At 38.2% G+C, this 17,322-nt stretch overlaps 1 protein-coding gene across 2 annotated transcripts in view; it reads right to left on the bottom strand.

The window, feature by feature from the left end:
- slit3 (slit homolog 3 (Drosophila)) overlaps positions 1-17,322 on the bottom strand; it is a 229,262-nt gene that overhangs the window by 63,105 nt on the left and 148,835 nt on the right. For both annotated transcript variants that reach the window (XM_063494239.1, XM_063494245.1), the window contains 2 exons: positions 4,463-4,534; positions 426-589 (listed from right to left, as the gene is read on the bottom strand). In XM_063494239.1, the coding sequence (XP_063350309.1) occupies positions 426-589; positions 4,463-4,534 (236 nt within the window). The remainder of the gene's footprint in view (positions 1-425; positions 590-4,462; positions 4,535-17,322) is intronic.

The raw sequence follows: 17,322 nt of genomic DNA, 5'->3' as shown, positions 1-17,322 counted from the left end.
TTTTTAGCTGATTACACGCTCTACATGCTGTAATTCTGTCAGTGTTATAAACTCAATGCTGAGCTGTCTGGAGACGATAACAACCCTGCGTATAATACCGGCCTTTAGTTTTACTATATTCTCTATATTGTATACCTCACAGCACAGAGTCAGCTGCCAACAGCTCTACAGTGAACACTGGCTCATTTCTAAATTATGTACTACCCATGCATCACTCTTCCTCAAAAATTCAGGTTAACTTCATGAGATGAATGCTATATTTATGCATCAGTATGATATAACTGCAGCCGAGCAAAGAGAAGGACCTAAAAGTGTTTTATTTCAGTGTCAATGAAAATAGACTAACCACCATTAAAAATAGTGATATCAGAGTGTAAAGATCTGTCACTGAAGCACTGTGTGTAAATTTGTTGTTGTCAACTCACCATTGCAGACAAAATCTTTCTTCTGCACATCTGGGACGTTGAGGCCCCTCATGTGGGCAGGGGCCATGCACTGGGTGAAGGGAGCCAAGCCCCGCCTGGCTCTGAGCCAATCAGAGAGCCAGGACAACTGACAGTCACAGTGGAGGTTGTTGGAGTGCAGACGGCTGAAGTGAGATGGAGGAAAGAAAGCATGATAGATTTTTGTGTTTAAATACGATTATTATCCAATCCAAAATAATATGTGACCACCTATCGTGACTTGAAAATAAATTCTTAACAACTCTGGGTACAACAGGTCAGAAGAACACATCACTAAGAGTGTTTGAGTCTGCATTCGAATAGAACAGATTGAAATTTTTTTTTTTTACACATCTTTGCCAAGGATCATAAGGCTACTTTTTAGCTGAAACACAACAACACATACTCTCAGAGTCATTTTGTCAACCCTCATTTCTCCAAGGTCTGTGAGAATATGCCTCCCTCTAGAGTGATGAAACACAACACTAAATCACAATTTCTTTAGAAATAAAAAAAATCCCTAAAACACAAGATAAGGAATTACAAAAGAAAGACGGAGACAGATTTTTTTAAAAATGAAGAAATTAAATTTGGTCAGATGGGAAACAGACCAAAAAATGTCAAACAATAATTAGAAACTATGAGTGGACAACAAGGAAAAAGCAAGAGTGAAAATCACAAAATAAATCTAAGGGTGGGGTAGGGGGGCAGGGGGGTAATTAGAAAAAGATCCTACTTATTAATACGGCATTATTTGGTTGTTTTGGCTTGTTTTATTGCCAAAAATGACAAAATGTGATTAACATGAACATGCCCTTTATAGAGGTGATTGATCTTAAAGAGCCTGGAATAAAGTCTTTTAGCAGCTATTTGGTTTTGGTGATGTTTTTGTGATGTCTTCAGGTATTGATCCTGTTTTTGTGACAGTTTTTGAGATGGCATTTAAAATATGTTTTTGTTTTTATTTCTGTAAAATCAGTGGCAACTTATTTTATGTAGCTGTAATCAAAATGCTTTTGTTGTTGGGAATTGACAGAAGACATATATAAATTAGCCATATTCCTAAAAACCATTAACAAGCAAAAAAGATACACAATGATGTTACAATGTAAAATTCTGTTGGGAAACCTTGACCCTCAATCTGATCGTGCATCAATGGTAAATTGACCTGGACCCTACTCCATAACCCACAAGACCCCAGAGGTCTTTTGTTCTAGTGACCTAGTGGGTAACAGATATACTGCAGAGGAAATGTTGTGGCTGGCTGCTTATCATAACGACTATTCAACTAACCTTTACACTTTACCTATGCTCAATTACGTGAAAGATAAGTAGAATTGTTATCAGGTGACAACACTGAGAATTAATTTCAAGTGATATTTAATGCATTTAAATTATTTAAGGAAACTTGTCACACTAATAGGCTTTTTAAAATTCACTTGTAGCATTAATTAAAAGGTTCTGCTCTCTATAGAAAGCATCAGGTGTTGTTTCACGGAGCTCACTCTCTACAGGCTGCACTGGCTGGACTGTATTGGCACCTCGAGAGAGAGAGAGTGAGCGAGAGATGAGGAGGAGGAGGAGAAGGGTGGATGAACAGCAGAATGTCTTGTCAGCGTATTATATGCCAGCCGGGATATCTGGCCTTTCAGAAGACAGGCCTCCTTTTGTAATAAAGCAGAGGACAAATCCTGTTATGGAACAGAGATGGTCTCATTGATGCTAGCAGCGGGGGCAGTGGGTTTTAATACCGCTCTCCCATTATAAATCCAGTTTATAGTTGCACCCCCGCCTGGAGATAGCCACGTCCTGGCCCACCTCCGGCTCAGCCTTAATTACTGACAAGTAGGATTAAAACACAGGGGAGAATGGGAACAGGCAGGGGGTATAGAGAGCTGTGTTTATGTGTGTGTGGACTGTTGTTTGTGTATAGCTTAAAGTCAGTTTGAATGCATCTGTTGATGTTGTTGGTTGCAAGTGACTAGAGGCATTGTGCAAGCTGGTTACACAAATGAATGTGTGTCTATATATATGTGTGTTTATTCTTAGAGTCATGCTGGGGGGTTACTGGACACATCTTGAGAACAGTTGTGCCCCAAAAAACCCACACAGTAAAGTAGCAGTAGGAGTTCTGATCTTTCCACTGGGTCAAGTTTATGAATGAAAGATACCATGATATGATACCATTACTACTAATAGGCTACATGGACACTGAAGAAAAAGAGAAAGAAATATGGATTATAGCTTCAGGGAAGGTGAACCACTTTTTCCTCAAAGACGTTTTTACGCACACAAACACATACACGCACTTCTAGAACTTCTCTGCTAATCATATCAGGGACATCTCTAAAGATTTGATTGAATGAGTCGTTTTTATAAAGGCATCAAATTCAATACTGAGATCTGAGGGTGGCAAAAGAGAACGGTTAAAAAATTTAATAGAGAGAAAGATGCAAGATGGGGGAAAAAGCAGAGAGGGATGGTTACTGGACGTAAAGGAGACGTGGTAGAGAGGTAGGGGACTAACATGAGGCATAGAAAGAAAGGGAGGGGTAGGAAAAATACAAGACAAGAAGAGTAACAGAATAAGACAAGTGCGGAAAAAAAAAGATTGAAAGGACAGAGGAAGCAATAAAATGATCCAGACTATACCAGGAGGGAGAAAACCAATGTAGATAATGAGGCGAGTAAAGACATTTTAGAGAAAAATGAAGGGAAGAAAGTGATTAAAAAAAAGACTCAGAATATGAGACATACTGTAGAAGATTGGAGGAAGATGGGACAAATATGAAGCAGAAACAGGGAACAGGAAGAACGTGGAAATCAGAGGAGACAGTCACTCAGTGTTGACAGAAAACAGAAGCGGACGAGGGTCTCTGATTAAAAGATATTGGATATTGGTAACTCTGTACTCAATCTGCTGGCAACTGTGTAGCTGTGCTGCTGCCTGAAATCCAATTTTAAAAGCCTGATTTCAAGCTGTATTGCCACTAGAGTTGCAGCAGCATGCAAGAAAAATGGAAACCCCGCTATGTGATTGGCTATTGATGGCCGTTGTCGGTCAAAAGTTGAAGCACAAAAATGGCTGTGAAAGATAAATGGATCTGTGTAAATGTTATCCTGCTTGTATTTAGCTGGGTTTTATGTTTAAAAATCCCCATTTCAAAATGTTAAGTAGAGCGGTGTGACCACACAAGAGCCTCTTAGAAAATGATGATTCGGGGAGGAAATCCCATTTGGTGCATGCCATGGTTTGGCAGAATTCAACCCCAGTGTGGCCAGAAGGAATGCAACCCACGGTCTGTCTCACAGAAAGTCCCACGAGATTACGATTAGAGACTCCCTCGAGATGTTGTGCCATCACCTTGGCAACTGAAAGATCTCTTTCACACAACTAAGCAGAAAATGCACACATACACACAAACAAATCAAAGCCCCCTTTAAATCAGTCAGAGATGATAATTTGGCTTGGGTTCATCTTGGACCACAATAGTGTGTTTGTATGTGTGTGTCTTCACATCAGTAACATCAGTAAAGGAGGTTTCTTTTAATGAATCAAAGCAGATTGAACTATAGAGCCTAAACAAGTCTTTCTTGTGGCATTAATGAGGTTACCATTACTCAAGTGTGCATGTGTGTGTCTGTGTGGTACATGCACATATTTGTATTCATCTCTGTGTATTTGTCTGAAAGTCTTTATGTGTGCCTGTGTGTACGTAATGGCCACATGATTATTCACAGTCATGAAACAATAGAAGAGTCAGTCTCTTATTATGGCAAGATTAGCCAATCACACACTCTGCCTCCATCCTTTATATGTGTGCATTTTATTATGTGGTATGCGTATGGAACTAAGCATCACCTATGTAGTGGTCAGTTGTGAGTTGAGTCATGTGTACAAGGTGCGTATTAATATGTAATAAAACAGTAACAGAGTCCTTGTGTATCAGTGTCTACAGTATATGTTTGAAGATTTCTCTTTGTGGTTGATTGTGCATGTCAGAGTGTGTAATACTCACAGTGTCCGCAGCTTTGGCATGTGGTTGAAGCTGGACAGTGGGATGAGGGTGATGTTGTTGTTGTTGAGAGTGCTGGACACACAAAAACAGAGGGAAAGGAAATCAGAGATGCAGTTTTTTTACCAAAAGCCAATCTTGGTGCAACTCACTGGTCCGATGGTTAAAACCGTCAGAATATATTTCATTGAAATAGAAGGTTTAAATCCCGTCATAGTCACTTTATTGTTAGTTCTGCAATATGTAAGCGACATAGACAGGATCAAAATATTGTTTCCCCTGGACTCAGAAGAGTGAATAAAAAATAAAAAATAAAAATAACAGAGAGCTACAAAAAATATGTGATACAGGTATTAAAATAAAGAAGTATCACAGTGTCAATACACAGTACTCCCACTACTTCTCAAAAAATTAATAAATGATAGGAGACACAGGTTTCAAACAGGTTTCAGAGCTATGAATCGAGAACCCTGAAAAGATTTCAAAGTACATCTGAGGAGTTCCAATAAAGAATAAAGAGTTCTTCCAAAAAGCGGCCTATAAGAGGGAAAACAATCTTTGTTGTTCAGCTATTATATTTAACCAAACATTACAGCTCAACATGAGTAAATTATTAAATTTACCAAGTATTTGAAATTTAACTCTGAATGGTTGTAAGAATTTACTTCTTCATCCATCTGTTTTCTACCATTTATCAGGGTCCGGGTTGTGGAGGAAGCAGTCTAAGAAGACTTTCTGAATTCCTTTTCCCCAGCGACCGCCTCAAGCTCTTATGGGGGAATACTGAGGCATTCCCAAGACAGATGAAAGATGTAATCTCTCCAGCGTGTTCTGGGTCCGCCCCACTGACTCCCCCAGTTGGACATGCTCGAAACATTTCACCTAGATAACTGAACCACAATGAATTTTGCTAGATATTTAGTCAGTTTACTAAGAAAAAACACACATACAGGATGGCTTATTGCTCTATTGTTTCTTTTGTACATAAAGAAACCTCTCAATAAAAGCTATCAATTTCATTTTAAATCTCTTCAAAAAAAATGTTTGAATTTAGACCTTTTGATTATGTGCAACGCCATCATATGCATACAGAGCATATACTGTTATCTCATTATTTATTAATACATGTACATATAAACCCACACTCTTTGTTCAATGCCTCTTCTCGTATCTCATAAGCAGGTCACCTCTGTCTCTGCCTATTAGCTGCCTCATATTCTACACTGTGTCTCATATCTAGTATCGACATAAAGCGGAATGAAAAACAAGGCTGACTGTCATTACAGCCAAACACGCACATACACACAGTGTGTTGAAGAAAAACAACACTTATTGATTCTCTGAATTTTGTGTGTAAGGATATGGACACAGAAAAATGCAGAAAATACCAGTGATCAATCAGTCTTAATCCTAGAAGGAAAGTACATGTGGTAGGCAGGATATAGATATGTGGCAATTAAAAAAAAAAGAAAACTACTGTTGTTGATATTGTGCCACCAGATTAACACTGGTGTGTCCTTCTAATGACTTTATAAGACTCTGAAACTCTACTAGCAGCAGGTGATCACTCAGAACAATTTTGTACTGATTTGCAGTGATTTCTCCTTCTAAAGGGGACAAGTAAAGCCAAATATGCCAGCAAAATGCCCTCTTAGCATAACAAAGTCATGAATGTCTTTAATGAGGTTTTAAGGGTTCAGTTTTTCCCTTTTATATGTCACCTTTCTAAAACAACTAAAGCCCTAATTATACTTTCTCTGTCCATGAGTCTTCAAGGGTCGACTTGGGTCCAAGTCAAATTTCGTCACTAGATGGAGAGCACAAGGGATGTTCAGATATCTGCTTGTTTTTCATGACCCAACAAATTTATCCACTAAGAATTTACATCACAATATACCAATTTCACTTCCCAGATGGCGACTTCAAGTGGACTTGACTACTCAAGAGCAAGAGCACATAATTAAGCTGTAAATAAGCATTCACAAGTTCATCCAAATTAAAATACATTAAAAGTAGAAGTAAAAGTAGAAGATTTTACTTTTATGTGTTTTTTATTTATAAAAAATACTCTTTTTACATTGAATTAAAAACAGATTTTGTACCACTGATTCTATATAATCAAAATAGACAGAAACTTCCAAATTGATGTGGGGAGAACATTAAAAAAAATTATGACCTCCTTCATCAGAACATGCAGGACCGTTCAAATGGCCTGAAGTCAATTTTTCACGGGACAAAGTACACAGTGAAGTCATGAGTTAATGAGTGATCCTTGTTACAATAGAATACCCGGGATTTCCAAAATTTATATTACATTATAATTTTTCTGGTGGCTTGTTGAAGCCAACATCCACACAAGCCAGTGTAACCATTTTCTTTGTTTTTTTTCCCCAAGTTTCATGGATCATTAATTTTACTGGATAGAAAATGGGCCTAGTTTACTTTACATATCACCCGAAACCTTGTGTATTCAAAGAGTCATTGTTTCGAGAAGAATGAAGACTGAGTGGTCATTTTTTATATCTGAAACCCGTTCATTTTTCATGTTTGACAGTGTGTTTTTAATGCTTTAAGACAAGGACGAGGTCAAATTTCTCTGAGAAATGGCTGAATTTCAAGATGAAAGGATTTTTCACAGCATCTGCATTATGTTTATGCTTAAACGTACAGTGTCGCCCAGGTTTGATTTCAACCACAAAAATCAAGGATGGTTTATTTTACATACTGTATTGTCGTCACCACTGGTCCAAATAGCTTCATTACAGGGGGGTTTGCTGTGTTTTTACTAACACCCACTCAGCCTTAAAATAGACTGTTTTTGCTTCACTCTGTTGATGTTACTACTTTTCTTTCTCGTTAATTCTTTCTCCTTCCGATTCTCTTTCCACATTCTCCTCCCTGCCAGTATAGCCTCAGTGGCCTTGGTAGACGGATAAAGTTTCACACTCACTCTCAAATACACACACACACACACACATATATCGGGAGCACTGCTATGGTCAGCCCTGTCAGGGGTGATTCCACCCAGTATATATAATTTAATTGTGGAATAACAATAATTTCCCCCTGCAATTTCCCTGTCAGTTATTTTCCCACTCACCCTGTTCAGCCCCCTTCACTTCTTTCTGCCTTAATAAAGTAGTGACTGAACTGACTTACGCCAAGGTAAACACTAAATACATCATTTAAAAGTCCATGACTATGTTTTATATTGTGGCCATGTTTCCCAGCGTATTTTACACGCCTTAAGCCACAACTACGCCTGCAAAAGAAAATGAGGTATTCCTTGATTTGAAGGGATCTTAAAAAATTGCAGAGAGAGGAATTGTGAGACGCTGAGTGATTGTTAGATAAGACATGAAATCATTTTTCTTACTTAAGTTACTTATGTTTGGCCAATGGTTTTGTTGCTTCCAGCTGTTTGAGGGAGGCTTTTCTTTGAGTTTATTAAATAGGTTCAGCTTAATAGGGACACTCTCTCTATATATGAGTTTGTTCAACTTCTATCATAGTGACAATTTCTTTCTTTTTGGAACAGTGCTAACTTCAGTAATATTTCATACATATGAAATATTTCCTACGAATATATAATCAGGTTGTTTGCCTTATCTTTGTTTTTAGTAAACAATCTCATTAGTTTATTTAAGTCAAAATTGCTGTGTAGTTAATTTATTTATGGTCTCCCAAAGATATTACAATTTCTGTAATAATTAAAGTAAACAAAATCTGACAACAATTAGATTTTGTTTGCTTAACAAGTTTGATATATTATAAGTTGCTGTAGTTAAACTACCATTACACTGGTGTGTTTTAAGAATCACAAATTATTAATAGTAATTAAGAAAAAGCACACTAAGCATGGCTTAGTTTGAGTTAACGTTTGAGGTATCATTGTATTCAGGGACTGGCTATTTAAAGGGCCAGTTCAATTAGGGCACCAAAATGGCTCGAGTCAGAATTGGTTGCAACCTTAAAACTACATACAGTGGAACCCCGACTTACGAAATTAATTCGTTCCCGAGGGTCTTTCGTAAGTCGAAAATTTTCGTAAGTCGAAGCACCCATCGCGCCGTTTGAGTGAACAATAGGCTATAGGCTAATTGCTAACTGCAAAAACAATACGTCGTTCAAGTGGAACAGCTAAGCGCAAGTAGGAACGCCAAGGGGGTTGTCACATGATTCGGAAGGCATTCTGGGCATTGTAGGCATTCTGGGCTCAGCCAATCAGAGCCAGCGGATTTCGTTACGTGGGCATTTTGGCGTAACACGGGCAGAAATATTGCCGTTAAGTGCCTTTGTAACTTAAATTTTTCGTTAAATGGGGTATTCGTAAGTCGGGGTTCCACTGTACTATGGTTACACCACAAAAAACACAGTGCAAACAGGAACAACGGCTACGTAATCATGCTCCCAGTTACAAATCCTTCACAAGTGATGCTATATAGTCAGGAAAAGAAAACATGTTTATGCACTGTCTATTAGCATTCTGGGTTACAACGTTTCTCCAAAGTGGGACCATGTTTGGAATAAGAAAGCATTCTTTGGATTTTCAGTGTCGTGCATTGCTATTTTTGTACAAAATCTGTGTGAGGTAAACAATTATTAGGAGGTTAACAGAGCTATTTAATATGTGTAAATCATTTCACCTGCCTTGGTAGTTCTAAGTAGTCTAAATTCCTATCTTTTTTTAATCTTGTAACTAAAAACCACCAGAAGATCATTAGTTAGTAGTCAGTTATTATTATTGTCGGTGAAATGTTTACTTTACCCTTCTACTTTTATCCTTATATTTGCCTCCTAAAGGCAAATATAAGTGACACTCTTCATATGTATCACTTTTAATTTGAAGTTTGGTTTTCCTACATTTCTGCCTTCTAGGTTAATTATACATGAAAAGCCAGTTTGGAAGAAAAATCACATTTTGTTTTTGCAGTCACAGTAAAAGAGAGCTCAAGGACTTTTCCAACAATAGTGTTTGCGACACACAATGTTTCTATTATAAAATGCCTATTCAGCTTTTTTTTTTCTTTTTAATTTGAGATAGGCTGCAGTGACCGCTGCAGTGGTATTGCAGAGTAGATCCATGATTCTTGAAAGTGTGTATGTGCGTGTGTTTGTCAGTCTTTAAGTGTTTGTATGTGTGTGTGTGCGTCCACGTGCGAGTGTTCCTTTTATGTGTGTATTCTTGAGTCAGCATGTAGTGTACATGCTTGCGTGTTTGTGCGATGCAGTGATCTCTCTGTTGCAGTAAAAGGGTTTCTGCAGTCAGTGATGGAGGAGACTCTTTAGAGGCAACCCACCAGGGAGATGCTATCGCTCGCGTTTGTATGCATCTGTGTGTGTGTGAAAGAGAGTGATGTTATCGTATGTGTCTTTGCCGCAGCCTACACACCGAGGTCAAAGCATAGCTCGTCAATCTCTTCTCCCCCATGCACGCACATTCTCAAAAACACTCACTGGACACTTTATTAGGTACACCTGTTCAACTGCTTGTTAACGGAAATATCACAAATCAAATTAGCTACCAACCACATGGTAGCAAGCCAATGTATTAAGCATGTAGACATGGTTGAGACAACTTGCTTAAGTTCAGCCTAAGAAGAATGGAAAAGAAAGGTGATTTCAGTGACTGGTTGTAAGTGCCAGATGGGCTAGTCTGAATATTTCAGAAACTGCTGATCTACTGGGGATTTCCCACACAAGGGAAAAGGCTTTATAGAGAATGCTACGAAAAAGAGAAAATACACAGTGAGCAGCAGTTGTCTGGTGAAAATGCTTTGTTGATGCCAGAGGTCAGGCGAGAATCTCCAGACTGCTTCGAGTCTCTAAATGCACAACATATCAAGCTTTGAAAAACTAAAGACGTTGTGAAGCAAAGAGAGAATCCAACCTGGTACTAGCAAGATACATACTGAACTTAACTGATATTGTTCTCCCCATTTTTCCTTAACTTTTTTATCAGGCAATATAAAAAAGATCGTTGGCTATCATTGCACAAATCAGCTACGTAAGGAATAATAGATTCATCAATCATGTTTTTTACTTCTAATTCTACATGCACACAAGCCTCTGGGACTCTTAAGAGCAATGTAATATTTTAATTTGTATGTGTTTCTAAGTCTTTTATCTGAAATTAAAACTGAATACAATGCCCTCACTCTTTAGAATGATGTAACCACAAGGTTTGTTTTGAGCACCAAGTTATTTGACCTTTTTGTGTTTTGAGTACAGTAAATGCAAAAACATTTGGGAATAACTAAAAAAAAGAATTTTTGGATATTAAACTCAGGTTTGCCTGGGTGTATTTTCATACATAATCAGTTGTACACGGGAGTCTGCCATTGTGCAAGTTTATGTATGTAATAAAGAGAACTTTCTATTAGTCTCTATTGTGTTCAATCAGCCTTAACAGACACAGATCAATACACTGTCTGAATGTCTGAATTACTACAGCCACTAAAACACAACACTGTGACTTTATGATTGTGATTACAACCAATATTGACTTCACATTTAATATGATTAGTCTCTCCTGTAATCACTGACGTTAGTGATGGTCTGTGAAAAAGAGAGGAGTGATGACTGAATCACCAAACAGGATGTGAAGTTTGCCATAAAATAGTAATTACTTTCTCCTTGTAAGTGAATTATATGAAAAAAATGTTTTAAATCTTAAAACTTTCTTTACAAACTTTAATTTTCTTAAAAAAAATAAATAAATAAATAAAAACAACATAATCTGTCAGCAATTCAAATGTAGGCAGTAAAAGATTTTTTTTTCATTAAGCTCTCGGGGAGAGCCTACTTTAGTAGTGCAATACCACAATTTATCTCAGTTCTCCAGTCTACCCTGAAATCTTAAGTCAATATTCCTTTGTTAATGGAAAGAAACCATTGACTGAAACTATAACAAAGTAACTGTATGACTCTGCTTACGATTGCTTTGTTAGTAAAGCTGATCAAACTGCCTCCGTCATTATAGAGCAGTCTCTGTCATGACAAATATATGAGAATACAAAATCCTTTTTTCTGAGTCCTATTAGATGAATGCCATTGATGTCATAGTGACAATTTGCTGAGTAAATAGTTTTTCCTCTAACATCTGTTGCATATGCTGAGATGTATCAGGGTTTTTTATTGGTTTTAGTCCAAGAACAGTATCGGAAAAGATAAGAGCATAGTATGAACGGTTTAAAAGCATGAGGTTTGATGATACCAACAATTGAAGTGGAACAATTTTGCTGCAAAATCAAATTATTTCCCTAAAAACTGCTATCAGGTGATTTGCCTGGAGGGGCATGTAAAGTTCTGATAAACTTTCTTTACTACATCACTTTAATCCATTCACTTTTACAGTTCTCCGTTTTAATATTTGCCTGGCCTTCTGGCAATTGTAGCAGAAGCACAATAAGTTCCCATGCCCCTTCTTTGGACATTAATAGGTCTGAAGGCTGTTGCCAGAGATTAAACAAACGTAAAGGATTACATACAGAGAAACAATAAGAATGATAGGAGTGGACAATTTAATTAGAGTAAGATTTAGCTATACTTTTTACCAGCTGGATACTGTCAAGTATGGTAATGTGACCTCCAACTAACCTCCTGCATTCAGCACACTATGTCTACACCTGAGTGAAATTCCATTCTATATAAATACCTAAAATAAAATGCAAAAAAAAAAAAAAGGTTATTCTGCTGTTAATGTTATCAGGTTCAATCAAGCAAACATGCCTGTTTTTAAATTGAATCTTTTCAGGATGAAATTGGAATTCCAGTGCCGTGACTGAAAAAATATTGATTGGACAGATTAAATGCAAAATGTTATTTGGCTGAAAATAAAATGAGTTGAAAAGCAAATGGGGTGGATAAGTTAAAGCAAGTACAATTTGTATCAGAGATGAATGTTGATTCTTATTCAAAGCATGTAGTAAAATTAACTGCAAAGCCAATGTAAGCATTGATTTTGCATGAGTATGGAGTGTTAAAAGGTTTAAATTCAGCCTCTGACCTGGAAGCTTCTTGTATTTACAACATATTGTTTATCTCCTGACATAAGCATTTATGTAGCTACTACATGATACCTAATTTAAATTCATCGTGTGGTGCATATGTATTATGTTTTTAAAAAACTACAGCCAGCTAGTTAGGATCACAGGGAGGAGGCCAAATAATGAGCCAAATCTGGCCAAAACCGACAGTAACCCGATCCACACTGTGCCATTAACAGACAGATTTTGTCCAGATTAAAAATGAGATGGGGGGTGGGGGGTGGGGGGCAGTGCCAGGATAACTGTGGCCTAATAGTAGCTTTTATTTATAGTTACTTAGCGTATAGTATTCCAGGACTGTAGAAGATTTACCCATTTAGATCTATTCCCACGTACAAGAGAGAATTACAAACTTTATATATATATATAAAAGCAATGTTAGTGGTTAAATTCTGACTTGAGTTTATTCCTCTCAGTGCTTTCCCACACAGACGCTGTAAAGGGGCTGACTATCGAAAGGCCTTAAAGACTCTTTGAGTTGTCTGAAGAGCCCTCAAAATCTTCCCCCAGACCTCATTACAGCTTTAAGGAGAGGAGGCAAAATGAAATGCACGGACACTTCAATGCCACATTTGCCTAACTTCTTCATACCTCACACTTTTATTACAGAGAGAGCTAAAGTAACAAGGAGGGAACTTATAATGTATGTCAATCAAATAGGTCATGTCCATTTAACCTTTTAAGGATTTACTCCTTTACCTAATGACAGACAGACAAGTGGTGGGATCTGTCTATAGGGACATCTAGAGATAAATATGTTTGTGTATGTCTGTGTGCATGGGTGTATGTTCAGGGCTGGACAGCTGAGTCAGACAATGAGACTACCGACCCTTGAAGTAATCAGTCACAGAGAGTCACGCAATGGTGCAGCCCTGTGCAATGTTTCTGCACACGTAGGTGCGCATGTGTGTACGAGTATCTGTGCTTGCAATGTTGCGTTTTGCATTTATTGCCTTGTTGTCTGTGGGTATGTTTTGTGGGCAGAGAAAGAGATTTCAAGGATGCAACTGTTTGAATGAAAACTAGAGTATCTTCATAAGTGTATGTGTTAGATTGTGTGTGTGTGGGAGGATGCTGAGAGTGTGAGCCACAGAGAAAGAAATGGAATATATCAATGAATGCTCCTGTCCTTGTATCCATGTCTTTTGATGAGGAGATTCTTACTTGTAAGTGATTTTTGACCCTTATGACTTTAACACTATAACACATCTATAAAAGGCTATGACGTCTGCAAACAGGCTTTACGGATTTTTGAAAAGAAGTAAAGCTCTTTGAGTAAGAGCTTTTAGTACTTGAATTGTCTCTTCTTTCTTTTCTTTTTTTTTAACTTTCCCACGGGATTTAATGCCTACTTTACCCTGGCAGCCTGGTGTTAAATCCTGCATGTGTGTTCTGTTTGTACCTGTCAAGTATGTGTGTGTGAGAGCTTTTGGTCCTTTGTGTATACGTGTTGTTCAATGCATATATGCGTGCATGTGCGTGTGCGAGCTAAGCGGACTGGTTTAATAAACTTTCGAGTGTTTGAACAACCAAAGTCGCTCAATTTACTCCACTCATCTCTGAGAAAATTGACATTTCCAGAGTGTTGCTGTTGGAAACCACTCTGGGAAAGCAGAACTGTTTACAACCCAACCCCAAAAAGCACTGAGAGGTTGAGAAAATTACTAGCTATTTTTTAACCAAATTTTGTTTAAGTCTAAAATTATGACAAATGAGTACACGAGTGACCACTTTTTATTTGATGTACAAAACAGTAAAGTACAAATCATTTTTGAGTGAAATGTTGACATTATAAAAATGGTCTGTTATTTTTATATAGTTGCACAAAAACAGTCTGGAAGAGGAAGAGAGGGAAGAAAAGGCTGCCGTATTGGTGCTTGAATTAACTGAATAATGATGTTTGCATTATTCCTCACTGAGACCAGTGGGTGCTGACTGCTGCAAGCTTTTCAGAAGGACGAAGGGGGAAAAAAATATGCCTGTTAGTGTACCAAATTCCTGGAAAAAAGTTATATAAATCACTGGAATAGTAAGGAAATCCTGGTGAAACATCCAGGCTTCTTGAAGTGGGGTGTAATTGAAAGCCCACATGTGGGGTAAGATTATAAAACCGTTCCCTGACACCACAAACTGATGATGTTGATTTTAATCAAATTATCTGACACTATGTAAACGGGACCACATCATGTTCATCACTGGACAATTCCATGTGGTTTGGCAGGAAGTTGTATGTGTGCGCCTGAGAGTGAGAGAGAGCAGCTCAGGGGCTTATTTGTGTGTGTATGTGAATATGTGTGTAAGAACACAATGCCAGGTTTTTGCTTTGTGATATTTCATAATCATTCAGCCCTGTATTAAAAACGAATAATGAATGCAATATAATATGGGCTTCTAAAATGAAAATCTTGGAGGAGTAGTATGAGAAAAAAGAAAGAAAAAAGAAAGGAAGAAAATTGGGTATTAGAAAGGTTGGAAGACATCTACATAAAAAGCTACTGAAGAGACCATTACACCTTAAATGACAACAAATTAGATTGCAGATTGCCTCTCTTCTTTGACTCCCCTCCTCCCTTGTTCTTTTATTTTCCTCCCATCTTTTCTCAATTGTCTTCTAGCCCTGCTTGACTTCCATCTTAAATCTCCTTTCACTCTCTCTTACTCCTCTCCCTCATCACCATCTCTCCTCCTCTTTCCTGTCCTGCCACCCAGTGGGATGTGATTAATTGTGCGTGGGTCAGGTTGCTGGCATCGAGCTCTTCCGATATCTGAAGCTAGTCCCACCTCTGCATAAGCTCTGCGTTACCCGTTCCCTCCCTCTGTGTAAATCGGCTGGTACTGACTTAATGTGTTACCTGCATGGCTGTTTAAATTTTTTACACTGCCTCACCTCCTCTCTCCTTTATTATGCAATCTTTTATTAAACAGAACCAAAACCAAAGTTAAAAATGTCTCATTTCAGCTCATTTCAGCAGCACAAATATTAAAATAATGGACATTTAAATTATGTATATTTAATTTTAGATGTCTGTATATGTAAAACAGCTGGATGGAATGAACAACAAGGTAAAAAGAAATTGTCACCAATCAAGATTTGGTAGGTTGTATTTGGCCAGCGAAAATGTTGAGCCACTGTCAGTGCTCCTTACTTGTTTTTCTTCCACCTATTCCTCTTTCCAAAATCATATCATATAAATATGTCAAATGATGTCAAGCGGCAAAGAATTGGTGTTGCCTAATTTGTTTAAATTGTGATGACATGGCCACCGGTATTACTCAGCAGATTGCACAGGAGACCCATATGCCAAAAGGCTACTGCAGGGGCCTGGGTTTGAGTCTGCCTGGAGTTATTTCCTGCTCTCTCTCTCCCTGTTTTCCTGTCTACTCTGCTTCCCGTTGGAAAAAAATGGCTAAAAAGACCCAAATAAATCTTTTTCTTTCTTTTTTTTTTTTTTAAGTAAGCTGGCACCTTTAAAGCAATGCCAAGGGAAAGTGAATTTGGAGGTCTGCTATGGGAGACACACAATTCCCCTGATGGTGATGTTGCAGCCAGCCATAAAGGCCAACAAAGTTCACGCTGGGAGGTGCTGTTAGCTTCAATCCAACACACAACCATCCCTCATGGGATCTGAGTTCAAGTCCCCTGTAGGACTAAAGGTTTTAGATAATAGGCTTGCTGTTTTTACTTTCACTGGACTGGTTAGGTTAGGATTACAAAATAATCATGGTTGCTGTGTTTTCGTGGGAATATCAACATGTAAAATCTGAATCGTTTAGACAGTTACACCCTAAATTCTGTAACATCACAAGTAATATGCTATTAAGATTTCTTTTTTTTTTTTGTCATTACATATGTTATGAATATTCGCTTTCCCCTCCTTGCTCTTAATCACATGCACCTTTTTCACTTTACCCTTTCTTTCTTTTTTAACTCCTTAAATAATTTAAAGAGTTCAGGTTTTTTTTTCCTCCCAAAGCAAATCTGGCTCCTCACAAACCCACTATTGCCATTCCAATGGAAAAATAGCCGTCACAGTGCCTCTTTCTCTCTTTTGAAGGCCTGCTTTTCATTCCCTATATCCTCCCAGCATGTTCTTCCTCTTCCACAACTTTTCACCCACCCACCCCCCAAAAAAGTCGTTATTTTGAAAACAGTAGCTACCTTGCATACTTAGCTCAGCTCCTCTCCATTGACTTTATTTCTCTCTTTTCTTTCCATACCCACCCCGTACATTTTATACAGCTGCTTCTAAACTTTTAGTTTCTGACTGCTACTGACCCTCTTTCATTTTCTCATTTTGACCCGCTGCCTTTCTTTCTTTCTCTTCCTTCCTTCCCACTGTGCCTCATCCTTCTCTTTCAGGTCAGACCCTCTGTCTTCGCCAGGGTGCTGGTTGTTGCCAGGGTGTGATGGCTCTGCTGAGCCCGCTGACTCAAAGAGAAGCCGAAAGGCCAGCCAAACCAAAATCACTGAACAGCAGAAAGCTGCACTGCTTTGTTCTCTTCTGACCCCACTGTGCATATACGCACTCACACACACACACGCGTGTGCACAAACATGGAGAAGCATTACAAAGACACTTGAAAACATGCATCCACTTATGGGGAATTTGGTTCTGAATCATCACAAGCACACACACCTACACACATCACCATTTTCTGTATTACTAAACTTTAGTTTTGAGCGAGGTTTTTTTTCGGGGGCTTCAATCCAGCACCCACGCGTCACGGATACGAGACAGATCTGGAGGCAGGAGGCAACCACAGCAATGCAATCGTTACTGGGGGCACTGAGGCTAGAGACACACCAACTGCACT

This window comes from Pelmatolapia mariae, linkage group LG2, assembly GCF_036321145.2.
Source record: "Pelmatolapia mariae isolate MD_Pm_ZW linkage group LG2, Pm_UMD_F_2, whole genome shotgun sequence".
Classification (NCBI taxonomy): domain Eukaryota; kingdom Metazoa; phylum Chordata; class Actinopteri; order Cichliformes; family Cichlidae; genus Pelmatolapia; species Pelmatolapia mariae.
The sequence above is the reverse complement of the archived record's forward strand: the minus strand, read 5'-3'. Positions and strand labels throughout refer to the sequence as shown.